We start from the raw sequence: 17,690 nt of genomic DNA, 5'->3' as shown, positions 1-17,690 counted from the left end.
TATATAAAGGAAAATTATTGCATAGATAATTTGTGACGTATTTGAAAAGCCAGAATTATTATAACAGTAGGCTGACCCACAAATATATTCAGTTGCTGTTCCTCTTTTAGAGAAACAAACCAGAAAATATGAATACACGAAGACAAAGACAAAAGCGGGATAAGAAGGAGACCGGACTCTACTACATCGGATACTATATTAATACCACCAAAAATAAGAGAACCGCTGATCATGGTCCTTTACCCGAACCGCAAGAATGCCGTATTGTCTTACGATCAGCTGTTCCCAGAATGAAAGCGCCTAGAAAATGATCAACAAAAACAAATAGTTGACCTGAGAATGTGAAATGACCCGAAACACTCAAAAGCATATGCTGATCACTGAGCAGCAGAGATGAGCATGGATTAGGATTAGGTTTTGAAAAAACAGGATTTGTGAAATTTTTTCGGATTTGGATTGGATTTGGATTAGACATTTTTTTCGGAACGGATTAGGATTTGGATTGGATTTACCTATTTTCTGGCAGATTGAAATGTCGTGTGGCGAATGGCGACAAACTTTATTCAGATCAGTTATTAATGTACTTATGGTTACAAAGTTATCTTGAATCAAGTGAATCGTTGGTTGTGAAAGAAAATTTTCGAATCCCTCCATTGCATAAATTAGTATTTTTTCTGAATTTCCAGTTGGAATCGGATTAGGATTGGACATGGACTTGAATATGAAAAAGTTATGGATTAGGATTAGGATTTGGATTTAAAGGTTCGGATTTGGATTGGATTAGGACATAGAAATTTCAAATCCGCTCATCTCTGCTGAGCAGTATGGGGAGAAATAAATAATTCAAGTTGATTATTTAGTAGAGAATTAAATAATACTACTCTTCTGGTTGAGAAGATTGGTCTACTGACTAGAAACGAATCGATACCTAACAATCGGATTGTTTTAATCTCGGCAGCAAGCCTCGTTTCATCACTTATGCTTTTATTTCATCTTTTGCTACTTTTCATTCATTGTGCAAGCTGTAAATTGCTCTTATTTACATGTTCTAGGCCAAGGTCCATTAAGGGTACTTCAAGTCGCATCGACTCTTTCCAATCATTTCATTTGTATCGAGAATCGAAAAAAAAAACAAGAACTAGCACCCGTTTACATTTCCAATTAGCACAAAAAGAAAGTTTTACGATTTCGTTCACAATTTTACTAAACATTAGAAAGTGCAGACATAGTCGCCTACAGCAACTGTAAACATTGTGAACAACTATCGTACCATAGTCAGTAAACGACTATGATCGTACAGAGCAGGTTTTTTTCCACTGAGCAATTTTCACCATCAAAAATATCAAGTCAAAGGTCAAATGGAAATGCCTAATGCCGCGGGAAATATTCTGTGCACACTGCTCCACAGCTCAATGGCGAAAGCAAAATCTGCACTGCATTGTCGGTGTTTTGATCTGTCAATTGCTTATTAGGAACTAGTGCGATGGAGGTGGATAAGATAGATGAGGCTGCGTCTGGAAATTTGCCGTGGGTAGAAAAATACCGACCTCAACGCTTGGAAGACCTAATATCCCATGAAGATATTTTAAAAACGATTCAAAAATTCATGAATGAAAATCGCCTTCCCCATTTGCTGTTTTATGGACCTCCCGGAACTGGAAAAACATCTACGATACTGGCATGTGCCAAGCAGCTGTATTCCGCGAAAGAATTCGGTTCAATGGTTCTTGAACTGAACGCCTCTGATGATCGTGGGATTGGCATCGTTCGTGAAAAGGTACACACAGTATATCTTGATACATCTACGTGCTGAACCAAATAATCCTCTAACCTCTATCCTATTCTATCCAGTCAGGCTAGTGCCTATGTATGGCAATGTATGTGGCTATTTTCTGACTCGAATAAACTTTATATACTTTTTTCGTCACATGTCACCTCATTCTGTCGCTTTTCCTTTATCTTTTACTTTTCATTCAGGGTGCATGCTTCCCCTTTACATCGCCTAGACCGTGGTGGGTGTCTGATTTCAATGACTACTCCAAGTTGTGTCGACACCGCACCCTCCGATCTTTTCCTTGTGTTGGTGTTGTGTGACGTTTTGAAATCGTGAAATTCTTGATAAAGCTGATACGCGGTCATAAAATTGTTGACTTCAAATTTTCTAGTTACAACTCAATATATATTGAGATTGACTTGATGATATTGTGAGAAGACAATTGGAAGTTTGTGTGAATTAATCAATTGACACTGTCGTTCTTTTGCAGGTGTTGAATTTTGCAAGTACGAGGACAATATTTAATAAAGGCTTCAAGCTGATAATTCTTGATGAGGCTGACGCAATGACAAAAGATGCCCAGAATGCGTTGCGTCGAGTCATGGAAAAATTCACTGCTAATACCAGGTTCTGTCTAATCTGCAACTACCTCACCAAGGTATGTCATTCTCCTACAAACAATGTATGTATTAATGGACAACATTGTACCATGAACCACAGGCAAGATTTTTTTCCCTGCATGAGCGACTTGCCCTTGTTTTTTGTTATCTAAAATTGCTCAATATCACTGCCAGCTAATTGTAAATTTTCGACTGGTCCATAAAAATTTGTTGTTTGTGCAATTGGATGTAGTAATAGTAATTTTACAGAGTGCACAACTCAACTAGGTTTTGACTTCTTACACTACATACTCAAGTGGCTATGTTTTCGACTACTTCTACTTGAACTGTTTTTCAGATGACTGCATTTTTTAAACCTTGGATTTTGAAAAGTAGTTAATGGTTTCGGGATAAATTTGAATCACATTGGAGCGATTTTTTTTTAAAGCCATGTGAAATAGCCCAGGCTGAATCATTGTAACTGAATATGTTTTCAAAGTCATGCATGACTTTTAGTAGTAAATTGGAGGTGGCTACTTTGCAAATAGCATGATGTATTTTTGCGACTAACATTTATATGTACATTAGGGTTGTTAAAAAATAACTTTTTTTTAGGATTCCAGGGTTTCACTGTTTGATTTGTTAGGTTGCCTAAAAGAATGCTGCACACCGAGTTTGGCCTGATTCCAGATAGTAAAAGCCGACGCAGAGCCAATCGAAATTTTTGAATTTATTATCAAAAATAATTTCAAATTTTACTGTCAACCTCAAAGTTGTCAAATCGGTCAAAAGAACAATGCATGACAATTTTTGCTCCATTCCAACCGGTAGTAGCAAAGATATTGCAGTTGAGAAAATTTGCAAAATCTCTCAATCAATCGTCAGATCATATTTTCATGTGCCCAAGACACACACAATGTACAAGGCGATATACAAGGAACGCAATGTACTGTAATGAACACGTAGGGGGATGCCGAAAAAATAGCATTGTCATTAGGGAAACCCAGAATTATTAATGAAAAACTCAAATAACTTCGCTCCTGTGAGTTGGAATTGCGTCAAATTTGTTTTGCATCGTTTTCATAGACAACTCAACAAATTCGTGAGGTTTACAGTAAAATTTGAAAGTTTTTTTTTTAATGAATTATAAAATTCCAATTGTCTCTGTCTTCTACTCGTAGGAATTGAGCCAAATTTGGCACGTAGCGTTTTTTTTTCGACAACCTATCAATTTAATCGGTGAATCTTGGGATCCGAAAATAAGTTACTTATGAACAACCCCATTGTACATATAAATGTTAGTCGCAAAAATACATCATGCTATTTGCAAAGTAGCCACCTCCAATTTACTACTAAAAGTCATGCAACCCCCTCTACAGAATCTACTTATTGAAATAGCTTTGACATGTCTTGAAAATTGCTACTTCCACTTGAGTAGCATCACTGATATCTCGCCACGTCCGTCAAATAATGATGTACCCGAAAGGATTTGCGGAATCACTGTTGCCACCCTTTTTTTTTATTTCCAGATCATACCCGCATTGCAGTCTAGGTGTACGAGGTTCAGATTCGGACCTCTCGGTCCGGATCAGATGGTGCCGCGCATAAACCACGTTGCCGACGCGGAATCGTTGCAAATCACCGACGACGGCATGAAAGCCATTCTGGAACTATCAAACGGCGACATGCGACGCTCGCTGAACATACTGCAGAGCACGTCCATGGCCCACGATTTAGTCTCCGAGGACACGGTTTACACCTGTACGGGACAACCGAAGAGAAAGGATATCGAGGACATGTTGAAGTGGGTCCTGAACGATGAATTTTCAGTCGCCTACAAAAAACTGGAGTCGTTAAAGAAAGAGAGAGGAGTCGCTTTACAGGATATACTGACCGAAGTCCATAAGTACGTGCACAAGATTGACTTTCCCACCAAGGTGAAGATTATGATACTCGACAAAATGGCAGATATTGAGTATCGGCTTGCCGGAGGTGCCAGTGAGAAGATACAGACTACTGCCTTACTGTCGATATTTCAAAGGGCTAAAAACTCAGTGGCGGTATGAATCGATACTGGTCCTTGCAATGTCGTGGTTAGAGTTGGGCAATATCAAGTTACCAAGTGCTTTGATTCCGAAGGGAGTAGTTAGGCTTCATGTTGAGCATTCGAGCAACACACATTGTGGCATATCTATGTCTCAGTATAGCTATAACTTTATTGCAATCACAATGCATTGAAGATAATTTGGTACAATACCGCAGGCCCATCAGTGTTTCACAGAAATGTCGGTTCCCTCAACTTGCACAGTATGCCTGTTCTGTTATAACTTTTTCAAATTTTACGGGATACTCGGAGAAATTGTTGGGTTGCTAAGAACGCTGCATACTTCCAACCTGTAGAAGCATTGCTATTACAGGAGAATGTTTTGGATTTATTAAATAAAAGCAAAGAATATTCATTTTGCTGGATACTGAAATTGTTGGTAGATAAATTCGGCTCAATAGAAGGGAAATACTATCATTATTTAGCATTGTACCACTTGTTCCGGCTGTTGGGATGGACTAAAGGTTGACTTATAATTAATACTCTCAGTCCTGGTACATATGGTTTGAAAAGTGCAGCCTTCACCACTAAACTTGCTTCGATATATTGTGTTGTTGAAACGGTGTAAGACGGACTATGTTGTTTCTGCTGAAATCAAATAAAACAAAGGCCACTTATCGAAAGTTTGGACGATATCATTATGATTTCTCGTTCTTTCAACATGCTGCGCGCTGTCGACCCCATAATCTCCGTGTATCAGTACATGTCCGCGACATTGTACAGCGACATGGTAATTAGGTCTGTTCGGCCCGAGGAACTTGTTCGGAACACTGTCTGCTGTCAGTGGTGATTCCGTCCACTTCACAGTCCCTTTGCTTAGTACCGTCTGCAGATCCATCACATGCATGTAGATCGGGTTGTGGTGCTCCTTCTCTGATATACTTCGACGGCTGGCAGCATCTAGTGAAGGAATGATATGGCGCGTGTTCGATAACTGAAGAGCAACAACGGACTAGAGGTGGTTCTTGGTCAAATTTGTCGGCATTGCTATTTAGAGCCTAAATATATACCAAATTTCCAATAGTAGAATGAACATTTTGTACAAGGTCGAAAAACGGCTGGCTTGGATTGAAGTTGAAGATATATAATTGTGGCTACGTCATGGCATATGGTAACGTAACTTGTGCACATTCCAAAATTCAAAAATACATCAACAAGAGGGCCGTTCTTATGACAATTCCTCCAGTAAATATGCTGCCTATCCATACCAAAACTTCTTTCTGCTTTTACAAAATTGGAAGTGCGTTAAGATAAGTAGTTTTTCTTTGAAAACTGTAAAGAGGAAGAAGTCTAAAATCTTATACATGCGAGAACAAGTGAGCTTTGAGTACTCAGAAAAAGTACTAGTACTTAATTACTGACCATATCATAGGGTTACCAACGTCCTATTTTAAGAGGATTTGTCCTCTTTAAAAAAAATTTTGGTTAAATATATGGCGAAATCGACTTGGATACAGTAAATCAGCACTGAAGTAACGCTCCGCCGGGTATTTCAGGAGCTCGGCCGGAAAGTTGACCTTTTTTTCAGTAAACCGACCACGATGTGGATAAAATTTATCATTTTTTCAGGATCTTTCACTGGTTTTGCAAGTCTGAACATTTTGAAAAAGTGTCCTCTTTTCGGATTTCCAAAATATGGTAATCCTACCATATCAGAAAGGTACTTACCTTGATATGGGTCAAGCATACATACGTTTCGTCTGGTACACTTTCTTTCGCTTGGAACGTTTCCGAAGAATACTAGGTTGTCGCCCACCTAAAAGCCACAATGCCAATGAGCCTGCATAAACTGGTGTACAATTGAGGATTTATTGATATTATCATGTGCTGCCACCACTGTTGCTCGATATTATGACATTATTGTACAATAGGTAAAAACATCATAATGTTAATATAGAAAAGCCAACAGATAACTTGACACAAAATTACCACAATGAGCATGAGTTTCTTGAAAAAATAGACTTCCTTTTTAGTTGATAGTGAATGTCCAAGAGATATCAAGATAACTAGTATAGTAGTGTCACATTCTTATACATGATTTACTAGACTGTAACGCACCTTCACAGCCTTTCGTTTGAATATGCTCATAGGTGGTGGTGGTCCAGGTTCAACCTCAACCCGGCTTGCTGTCCATTCTTTAAACCCTGATCGAATCAGAATCCAGACATCTGAGAATATGTAGTTCTCCACTGTGTATCCGCCTACGATTAGTATGGCGCTCGAGAACATGTCTTGCGTCTTCAATGAAACTTGGGAATGCATGTGCCTGTTAAAAGATTATGTGGTCCCAGGAGCTAAAAGATTTGACGAACTCATCACTCATACCTGGCAGGTGGTACTTCACCAACCAATACCGCTTTCCACCAGCTCAAATCGGGTAAATCAAGACACCAAAGTGCGTTTGTATCTGTGTCAGCGGTTATACCACCAAACACTGCCATGCAATCGATTTCCGCTTCACTTGTAACAACGCATGACCCATGAAGATACAAAGGTGGCGGAGATTCATCCACGGTACGTTTGAGACTCCATTTGCTCTAAATACAATGTTTCAAAGTCATGCAAGTTTTAGTCTCCTGCGCGAAGTCATTATACCGATTGTGTGTCAAAAATGTGCATATCATCATTCCCTTGATCGTGTACTTGAAATGAAAAAGGAGTAGCAGCGGGCATTGACCGGCCTCCAAATAATATGAGAATATTTTCATAGCTTTCAAGAGTACAACCAAACTGGGGTTGTGGATAATCTCCTGTGAAATTGCTCATGTCAACTTGTAATTTCTACCTTGGTGTTTGGATAAAATTTACTACCGTTAGCAATTACTCTTTCCCATCTCATCGTATGCATGTCAACTCTCCATAAATCGTTGAAACCAGCCGATTGTGAATCGACTGATCTTCCGCCAAAAATGTACACGGATCTGCTATTATCATTGTAGCACATACTCTGTAAAAACCTCTTCGACATGGTTGAGTTGGTAGAGTTTTCTCTGATACGAAGACAAAATCAAGATTAGAGTACAAGGTGCATTCATGTTCGATAATAATTCACGCATACCTGTTGACATGGAGCTCGGTCCAGAAAACATTACCAGTTTCAAAAGCGTGATGGAAATTTCTTTTGTATGTCTTGATTGTGTCTTAAGCACAAGGAAGGTTAACCACCAAATCGTAATTTCAGATGCTAATGAAATAGGACTTATCCCCAGTCTACCTTGCGTTTGACTGTATGACCACAGTCATGTGACATGCATAGGGAATCAAGTTGAAGATTGCAATTAGTCTCTAAGTTGAACTTACAGCTTGTATTGAAGTTTGCGTGAAAACGGGAAGTCCAAATATCATTTCACATTTACAAAGAAAATACAAAATTCAACTTCCTCACCAGCAGTTCCATTTCAAAGCACGCAAATATTCACAAAGCTTACCAGATATCACAGTATTCCATCGTTTACAAACTAAAGCGATGACATCAAAATCTTTGTATGGAGACAATTTCAAAAATATCTTTTCCATGATCTCGTCAGGCAGGGACTGTAATATAAATATAAATAAATAATAAACTAATAGAGAAATAATTTCAGTGAGTGCATAACATGATGTTTTACAGCTGGGATGTACTATACCGTACCGGTACGTAATTCTACCCACTACCTTTCTCTGTTAAAGAGAGAAAGAGACTTAATTTTCATCTCAACGAAATACAGAACAATCAGACTATGATGATAAAGAAGTTTATGCATGCACAGCACAGAATTCGGCATCGGATAGAAAAAAACTCGAAAAAAGTGAAGTTTGATAGTTCGTTTGAAGGTCATATATAATTGACAATTGTGAAAGTGGTGACATATTGACCGTGATATGCTTGTCGGGAACGTCGTCGATCTGAATATCTTTCGGCGTGCTTTCTGAAGTACAGGGTAGAGGAGGGGCAATTGAGGCATGCCAAATTTTGCGTTGCGCAAGTGTCATACGGTATTGCATTGTAACATATGATGACTATTGTGAAAGTCTCTGAGAGATTTATGTACTACAAGATTCAACAATATCGAAAGGATTACTCACAAAGATGTCCATTCTAGATGTCTTTGCTTCACAAGTGAAATATAATTCCCATTTTGACGGCGAAACCTGAAATAACCGTTGCAAAAGGCAGAAACATTGTGCTCTGCAAATTGCAAATCTTCGTGCACTGTTTTGCAATACAATAACTGTGTAGTCAACCGTAACAATACTGTGTTTTCACTTGATCACTATTTCCTAATGATATATATCATTACTATTTCACTACTTCACACATATTTTACTATGCACTGATACATAATACATTACATTACGTAGAAAAAAATTAAACCATACGAGCTAACGGCGAGGCGGTAGAGTGGTGCCCGAAATCGCTAAACGTGGTTCCCGAAACGATAAAAGAGCCGGATTTGAATTGCATTTTCAGTGTACTTAAACCTGACACTAACTATGCTCGTGGTGATCTACAGTCTTGTAATTGGAGTTGCTTTTTAAAGTATGTAGTGATCCAAGAAATTAACTAAAATCTCAACATTGGAAGATGTGCTGCGCGAATACGGCAATTCAACCGACTGGACGCAGTGAAGCGAGGAAAGCGGGGCGCGCTTATCGTAATCGTAACGTCAAGCATGTACCGGTAGAAGAAGCGCCGCTCTGCATTGGCTTGATTTCCTGTAAAAGCTGCATTGTGACCCGGCCGAAACGATGGATATAAATCCGAATAACACGGTGTACGTGAATAATCTGAACGAAAAAATAAAGAAAGAAGGTAAGTTTATTTAATCTGGTTATCCAACAAAATCTACAATTATCCAATTCATATTCAAACCATTTTTGCATGCCTCATTTTAACATGTTCGCGTTTTCTTATTATCTTTGCTTGATATTTTCTTTGTGGTACGATATTTACGTGTTCCGTAAGAGTAAAGTTCCAGGGATGTAACCAAGTCACAAGTCAATCTCACTTGTAGTTTTGACTAGAGTCAATTTGAGTCATTTTCAATACACCACCGCTTCCAATTCATGGAGTAGAGCAGTGATTCCCAAGCGCGGCCCCCAGATAGCCTTCTTGCGGCCCCCAAAATATATTAAGAAAACGATTTATGACAAAAAATTAAATTTATATTTATAAAATACTTTTGCTTGTTGCTTGGCTTGGCCTCTGTAGTTATTTATTATAGAATTGCAGGAAAGTTTTGAGTATAGACTGCTAACGTTACGCCACTGCTGTTTCAATGCAATGTGCCCTAACTTTCCAGTTGAACGAGCAGTAGTTATAGATATAAATAGGTATTGATAACTTTCAAAACCGTAGGAAAATCCTGAAAAAATGGTAAACTGCCGCACCCAAACCCCCAGTTAAGGGAGCCGAGCTCGAAGGGGGCCCAAAATTATTTCGTGAATTAGCATAAATTGTAGAGTATTTGTTGAAAATGTATGCAACTCTTTCAAAAAAAAATTCGTGCTAGGCGCGATTTCAATTCACCACATGTCTTCATTATTGGGTACTCTTCCCCTAGAAAAAATACCCAAGATTTATAGAAATGGGCATATCAGCGTTGGCCATGACCGCACCACAACAAACCAGCGAGAAAGGCCTGGCCGTAAGGACTGCTTTTATGCTGACCAAAAACTTCGTTGTATATACAGAATAAATATAGGTTTAATTGTCCACATAGGCGCCTAAATGACTGGCGCCGAATGTTCTTGTCTTGGTAATCTGAACCTCACAAGACAAATACCATCTCGCAGGAAAGAAAATTATATGCCAGTGAAGAAATACCAATCTGAAATCGTGTGATCTTTAAGTGTAGTAGGTTTAGGCAAACCTATATTTTTCATATAGCAGACAGGAGGTCACGAAATAACATCATGTAAAGAAGTCATACCTAGAGGTCCGCCCGCCCGAAGATGTTTCATTTTATGGGGTCTGCAGTTTCAAAGACACCTGTCACTCAGCTCTACCGGTAAATCTGACTACGTGGGCAAAGAGGACAACCATGCAATTCCCGATCTTATTCACCGATTTTATCATGAATTATCGAAATATTCGCGCGTCACGCTGTCTCACTAAACAGTGCAACTTTAATTTCGTGGCAAAAGCGAACAATGTGATGCGGGGTCAGTTTATCACCCTATGGGAGCCCGGGGTCCTGACGAAGTGCTGTCACGTTCCTGACAACGGGTATACCCCCGGAGATGTTTAATTGCTATTGAGGGGCCCCATACCTTTTCCAACATACCTCACTCAGCTCTACCGGTAAATCAGAATACGTGAACAGAGACAGGATGAAAATTGATAGCAATACATGCATACAATACATACATTCCCGATAATATTGAACGAGTCGGTCATGAAACTAAAGAAATTTCTCGCGCTTCGCGCGTTTAGGCGAGAAAAGCGGATTCACTCAACGGACACCCAATTCAGCAGATAAGTAGCGGTAAACAGTGTACGTACGTACAGTTGTGAAATCTCGCCAGGGCAATAAAACTACTCCGAAATAGCCATGATAACTGTTTGGGTCCGTTTCATAGCCGTAGTATTCGTGCGGCCCCGACCATACTCTGAAATTCTAAATTTGGCCCTCAAACTGAAAAAGTTTGGGAACCACTGGAGTAGAGGAACGAGTCCGAGTCATATAGTGTTGTGACTCGAGTCAAAATTCAATTCACTGTTCAGCTTTGCGTTCAATTCATTTCAACCCGCTATTTTCCTCAGTCCCAGCAGTTTCTGGCACTATTTTCTATGTATCAGGACTGGTAGGCGAAATAGAAATAATATGGTGACTTGACTATATTCTTCAAAGTTGCATTGAAATGTCTGTCTTGGCCGTCCTAGTCTCAAGTCATGCACAATGACTCGAGTACAAGTCGAGTCAGTACACAAATTTAGTCAAATCATTTTACACATTTCAAAAAATGGCTCGAGTTATGCAGAGTCACCAAAAAATCGTTAGTTGAGTCATTACAACCATGTAAAATTCTTCGCATCCGTACAACGCAGAAATGTCGGAAAATCAAGACTAATATTCCTTAAGCCTGAAAACTACTGAATGAGCGGCAGATGTTGATTCTCAAAAGCTGAAATAACGGAATTTTCAGTCTTTAACATTTGTAGACACAGGGCATAGCAACTCCGAAACGTGGAAACTGCCTAAGTCAAATAGATTTAATCAATTCAAGACAAATTGGTAGACAATGACCCATCCATACCGTGATGGTCTTTCAGCATCATCATTTATTTTTGTATCAAAATTACCAAGTGTCGAGTTCACTGGTAATCATCCTGATACTTACGAATATGGACAATTATTATTACAAACACCAAATCGCTTGAAACTTGAATTATCTCATATTGTTGTATTTGTGTGTGTGAATAATTCTGAAAATGTATTAACTTGATAATTCGGCACTTCTTTGTTATTCCCCACACATCCAGAAGTGATCACCATGAAACCAATAAATGTTTCCCGTGAGCATGTGAAAATTTATAAACGGCAAAATAAATTGATTTTTGCGTTGGGATCAGGGCTGAGGGAATATTAGGGTCGGAGTGGGAGATATTAGGGTTAATACCCCTTCCCCAACCGTAATCTTAGGATATCCAAACCCATCCTTGACCCTAATACCGCTCCTCCAATCCTAATATTATGATATCCTAACCCACCCTAATATCCCCCTCCTCCATCCCTAATATCCGTCTACCCCACCCCAACGCGAAAAAAAAATTATTTTGATTTTTATGGGAATCATTATTTCTTATTTGGTGTCACGTGGATAATTTTTTCGATGTGTGGGGAATAACGAAGAAGCGCCGTCAATTCCCCCACCACTTCATACCTCAGCATTGCATGTCTATTGTATATTTTGTGTTACACATCCCGTATTGCATACCCTATTGACTAGCAGAGTTGGTGCGATTTTATGTATAATCTCTTCCTCAACGCCTTCTATTTCCAGAGTTGAAGAAGTCTCTGTATGCCATATTCTCGCAATTTGGTCAGATCCTTGACATCGTCGCTATGAAGACTCTGAAAATGAGGGGGCAGGCTTTCGTTATATTCAAGGAAATTTCCAGTGCGACAAATGCAGTTCGTTCAATGCAAGGCTTTCCGTTCTATGACAAGCCAATGGTACAATGCTCGATTTATTTTGTTTGAATTCTGACGCTACCTAGTAATCTTTCCATAATTGGAGTCAATCCATGAATCACTCTGACAATAGTCCCCAATAAATTTGTATCAAGTATAATAGTCCTTACCACGTGCATTCGAATCTCAATGTACAGCAGTGGTTCTCAACCTTTTTCACCTCGCGGACCGGTGAAATTTCAAAAAATGTCTGGCGGACCGGTGAACTTTCAAAATTGAGATGAAGCCAAAATGTCGAGTATGCGACCGTTTTTTTGCAATTATATGGTGCTAGAGAGTGAAATTTAGAGGGTTTTGATCGTATTTAATTATTATTCATGATGGCATCCATGTGATTTTATGGTAGTGAGTCTGCCGAGTCGAGATAAAATTGCCTTGTACAGATAAACGTGCTACCGCCGAGAGACCTTTACTGTCTTTCGCTCCGAACGCCGTGGGCTTAACCGACCACGCTAATTCTAATAATATTCTTCTCTTTGACAATATCGAGGGAAGAACCGTATCGTAGTCGGACCAAGCACCTTTTCGTGCTACATTGCTCATTGACCACAGCCACCAGAAACAGGCTACTCTGGCAACTACCTATACGAATACAATGCGTGCCGCAAGAAAACACATTACAGCAGCTATACCGGCCATCCGCAAATCCGGGCCGAAAAAGCACTTCGCCAGCCCAACCCAAAAACGCTGGTCTTGGGGCGCCCACAGGGCGATAAGTCAAACTTCCGGGGGCTTCACCCCCAAACCCTACAGTTGGGTGGATGTTTTCACCTGTACTTGTGAGCACATCCATTCTACTCAGCGTAAGCAGAGAGTTTACGTAGCTTAATCGCGCCAATAGTGAAAATTTTCGATCATTCACGAGTGAAGCGGTTTTCTCGCGGCCGAATTTTTGGCCCAACTTTTCGGAGTCCCATGTTAACCTAAGCTTCATTATGCGTTGGTACGTCGTAGAGTGGTAATGGCTGACGCCGAAATACCTATAAATCATTCCGTATTTCTCAGAGAAGGGCACCTAATAGGTTAAGCAAGACATTAAGGGATACTAAATCGTACAAAGCGCGAAAAGAAATTGAAAAATGTTAGAAAAGGTTTCAAATATGCTAGGATTTATGATTTATGTTCATTTGCGAAATAATTTTGAGCCCAATTCAAGCTCGGCCCCTGTCCAGTTGGGCGGTTTGAGCTGCCCCCGTTACGGTCCTGCACAAAATGAATGAATCGAAAACTGATGATCAAACTGTGCTGTTTAGCGATGAGTTGGCTCGTATCTGTTCTGTGTACTTGTCACTTGCTTGTCGTCAAATGACACGTCTTGAACTTTAAGTCAAATCGAACGTGTTTCCAGCCCTAAGATTACCTCACGAAGCTATCAATCAGTTTAAAATTTGATGTTTTATTTATTTTATCAATGAACAAGCCTTCAACATTGCATCTTGAAATTAAAGTATAAAATTCTAATATGCCTGGCGGACCGGCAGGAATGTCGTCGCGGACCGGCGGTTGAGAACCACTGATGTACAGTATAGTCATATCTACTCATTAAGAGAAAATTCACCAATTCTCACATAGACCTACGCACCAGTTGAAACTCTCTGACCAGCAAGACACATTCATTGTTATCAATTGACTACCCTCACCTCCAGGGATTCAAATACAACACATTTACTCCAACATTATAAGGCCCATTCTGGTGTGTCAATTTTCACCATTTTACTAATCGATGTCTGTACATAGAGGATCGCATATGCCAAAAAAGATTCCGACATCATATCCAAGATGAAGGGTACCTTCCAAGAGAGACCAAAAAAGAAAAAGAAGAGGGAACCGAAACCAAAGGTTAGTTGTATTCTCACAATATTATAGATAGGTCTTTGAACGCTTGCAGCTTGCATTGTCACATTCTGTGGTGATCTACCAGCTAACAATCGGGAATGTGTATGCAAGGTTTGTGATTTGAAATGTGAATGTCACTTCTAAATCCATTTCTTGCCGATTATTACGAAGATGTGGATTTGCAGACAGCATTGTCATACAGGCGCTTCCATGTCTGCTTATCTATGATCACGATCAATTAATTAGCCTAACCAAAGTACAATCCTAAATTAAGATTTCGAAATTACTATAAGTCGAGTGCTGTGAATTTGCAGGTAGCCGGCAACTTTGTTTTAGCAATTACATATAGGCCCATAATGTAATATTGACAAGGGTTTTGGATTTTTTCAAATTTAATCAAGATAGTATCAATTCAAATGGTGAAATACATCATGCGTAGATGCTGATAATACAAGCTTGGTGTTGACAAACTTACACATAAGCTCCTCTCGCACACGTTGTGCGAAAAATTATCGAGACGACAGATTTCGCATACTCGGAAAGGGTCGCTCACACTTTCATTTGTGTGCCTTGGAGTCGACTATTATCAAAATACACCAGCCACGGCTGTGTCAACAAAAAGAGTTCGTGTATCATCTAAAAATAGTACATTGAACGCTCTCGTATTCGACATTTCGTGCTGGTGACGTCATATTTTGTGTTACGATTGTTGATATACGCTGTTCTTTCAAATTCTCTACTAGTTGCTGACGAGTGTCAGCCGAAAATATTCGGGTTCATTTCAATATGAATATACTATTCAAGGTTATGATAAGTTTGTCAGTCCGTCAATGGTGTCAATTAGCGAATCACTGATCTCTCGTGAATACCAACTATTCACCAATACGAGCGTGAACTGAACAATTCAATATGCAACCTTGGCGACGAATATATTCGCAAATTAAAATGTCCAAGTCAATTTTAGAATCTCGAGCCTTGAAATAGATTTTCTGATCATTATGTTTAGTATAAGAGTAAATTAATTGCATCCGCAGATTCAAAGTTATTCAGTTTCATGATGTCAGTGTTGAAAAAGTATGACATAACGATTGCAAATTAGCATATAGGCCTATCGAGGTGCAATGTCTCTAAACCGCGGACAGCTAGGAGGCAAAGCATGCAAGTCTCGTTGCAGTGACGTTAGTTCAGGCCAACGATGATATCGCGCACACAGCAATCAATGACCCAATTTTGCATACAAATTTATAACAATCCTAATGCGCTGATGTGCGTTCGAGCATTTTGTGCGAGCTGACGCAAGTCAGCGCCTATGTTTGTGTATTGGAGTTCCGGACACCACGTGTCTAGTCAGACCTGCTCTGACCCAGAACGATCTTGTATCCTGGGACCGATATTAGCATCATAATGTATTGTGTATGCTTTTAAATATCCGGCTTTACTTTAATCCTAATCAATACCCATGATGTATAATATTTATTTTTCGCTATTCAGAAGAAGAGCGGAGGTGGTGGTGGAGGAGGTGGTGGCGGTGGTGACGACGGCCGTAACAATCCTCCAAATCACATCTTGTTCTTGAATAATCTGCCAGAGGAGACACAGGAAGGAATGTTGACTATGCTTTGTAACAGGTACCGGAAAGCCCATCCTCTATGTTCATTTCTGCTGCCTGGTGATAATCCAGTAGTTTCACTAGTGTGTGGTTTCCTCATTGGTGCTGACCTCATTTTTTTTCGCTTTAGGTTCCCAGGGTTCAAGGAGATTCGCATGGTGCCTGGTAGACATGACATTGCTTTTGTCGAGTTTGAACATGAGAGCCACGCCTCCACTGCCAAGGACGCATTAGAAGGATTCAAAATATCTCCGACTCACGCGATGAAAGTTACTTTTGCTAAAAAGTGATGAATCACTAATTTGTTCACTGTTGATTTACTTGGTCCAGACCTAAAAGTGCAGATACTACACAAAATTGGCCGAGGAACTGTTTAATTTTATCCAGCACCCAAGGCTAACACATCGTTGTTGGCATAGCACACTTGGAAATAATAATAAAAATCATTCATTTTTCATTTTGACAATAAAAACTTGAAACTTTTTGTCTTGGTAAGATTGCCATGAATTTATGTTAATGAGCTGAGCAGTCTGTGCTGTGGAAATCAGAGTTAGGTTTTGCGATGCTGTTAGGCGCAAATGTTAGTTTCGCCATGTCATACTACAATTTATAATCGATTATGGGGGGGGGGGGGGGGGGGGGTTGGTGGAGAAGCATGTAGTGATAAGAAAAATATTCACAGAGCTTGTACCTGTGGCTTTCTGAAACCAGTTCCAATACCTAGTGCTGTCGGGATGACTTGAGTCGTTTTACAGCAATGACATACTTGGCGACTCGTAAATCTTGAGTGAGTCAAGTGACCGCTGTGCCTGCAGTATAGACTAGATATTCCCGACACGCTGGTTAGTCCAACCGGTCATTCTGCCCTTGTTTTATTGTGCTATGTCACAATTGAATTTATGCGAAATATATAATTGGAGCTTGCATTGTAGTAGGCTGGCCGCGATCATAATTTCTGTTAGATAGACTGCTTGATGCTCGCCTTACTACCGCAAGCTTGAATGCCGTCACTCGTGTTCAAATGCCACAAGTGCATGTGTGGACGACTGGACGTCCCTTAATAGCCTTCGGGTTAACGCTGCCTGCGAAATCCCAATTATTGGTCGTGAACTCCTGCGATAACCCAACCGTTGACATCGCTGGCCAACCAATTTCCAACACTAAAAATCACAAATACCTTGGTGTTTTACTGGATTCGGACATGTCCTGGAACAGTCACATACAATCACTCAAACCACAACTATCGAAGCTATGTGGTCTGTTTCGCCACCTTAGCTACACTCTGCCAGTCAAGGTGCTGGTGATACCCTTCAACACTATTCCTATCAAAGTTGCAATACGAAATTCTTTGTTGGGGTGCTGCCTGCAAGAATACGATTGACCCACCGCAAGAACTTCAACACTGGATCATCCATATCATTGCCAATGCCCCACGGGGCCGGGATGTGCAACTAACAAATCGCTTCTCATAAGATTTGGTGTTCTAAACATAGAAGATATGAGGAAGCTATAAATTGCCAAGTTTATGTATCAGTTCCATTGCGGTCAATGTCCCTCAAATTTCAACTACTCCACCTCGGATTCAAAAGCG

General features: G+C 39.9%; 4 protein-coding genes across 4 annotated transcripts in view; 3 read left to right on the top strand and 1 right to left on the bottom strand.

Moving 5' to 3' along the window:
- The window catches only part of LOC145440387 (prolyl-tRNA synthetase associated domain-containing protein 1-like), a 193,896-nt gene that overhangs the window by 113,926 nt on the left and 62,280 nt on the right, over positions 1 to 17,690 (top strand). The window lies entirely within an intron of this gene.
- On the top strand, positions 1,353 to 4,832 carry LOC145441535 (replication factor C subunit 5-like). Its single transcript, XM_080319424.1, has 3 exons — positions 1,353 to 1,777; positions 2,265 to 2,432; positions 3,903 to 4,832. The coding sequence occupies exons 1-3, from the start codon at positions 1,484 to 1,486 to the stop codon at positions 4,437 to 4,439; spliced, it is 999 nt and encodes a 332-aa protein (XP_080175550.1). The 5' UTR covers positions 1,353 to 1,483; the 3' UTR covers positions 4,440 to 4,832.
- Positions 5,006 to 8,952, bottom strand: LOC145441534 (F-box only protein 42-like). Its single transcript, XM_080319423.1, has 9 exons — positions 8,543 to 8,952; positions 7,906 to 8,011; positions 7,536 to 7,617; positions 7,289 to 7,467; positions 7,073 to 7,227; positions 6,803 to 7,014; positions 6,536 to 6,743; positions 6,146 to 6,233; positions 5,006 to 5,377 (listed from the first exon to the last, which is right to left on the bottom strand). The coding sequence occupies exons 1-9, from the start codon at positions 8,552 to 8,554 to the stop codon at positions 5,052 to 5,054; spliced, it is 1,368 nt and encodes a 455-aa protein (XP_080175549.1). The 5' UTR covers positions 8,555 to 8,952; the 3' UTR covers positions 5,006 to 5,051.
- LOC145441537 (U1 small nuclear ribonucleoprotein A-like) lies at positions 8,974 to 16,583 on the top strand. Its single transcript, XM_080319425.1, has 5 exons — positions 8,974 to 9,269; positions 12,464 to 12,636; positions 14,392 to 14,493; positions 15,982 to 16,118; positions 16,230 to 16,583. Exons 1-5 carry the CDS (start codon positions 9,206 to 9,208, stop codon positions 16,387 to 16,389), a joined length of 636 nt encoding a protein of 211 aa, XP_080175551.1. The 5' UTR covers positions 8,974 to 9,205; the 3' UTR covers positions 16,390 to 16,583.

Source organism: Botryllus schlosseri, chromosome 6 (genome assembly GCF_051294905.1).
Source record: "Botryllus schlosseri isolate E-star chromosome 6, Bs_hap1, whole genome shotgun sequence".
NCBI classification, from domain to species: Eukaryota; Metazoa; Chordata; class Ascidiacea; order Stolidobranchia; family Styelidae; genus Botryllus; species Botryllus schlosseri.
The sequence above is the reverse complement of the archived record's forward strand: the minus strand, read 5'-3'. Positions and strand labels throughout refer to the sequence as shown.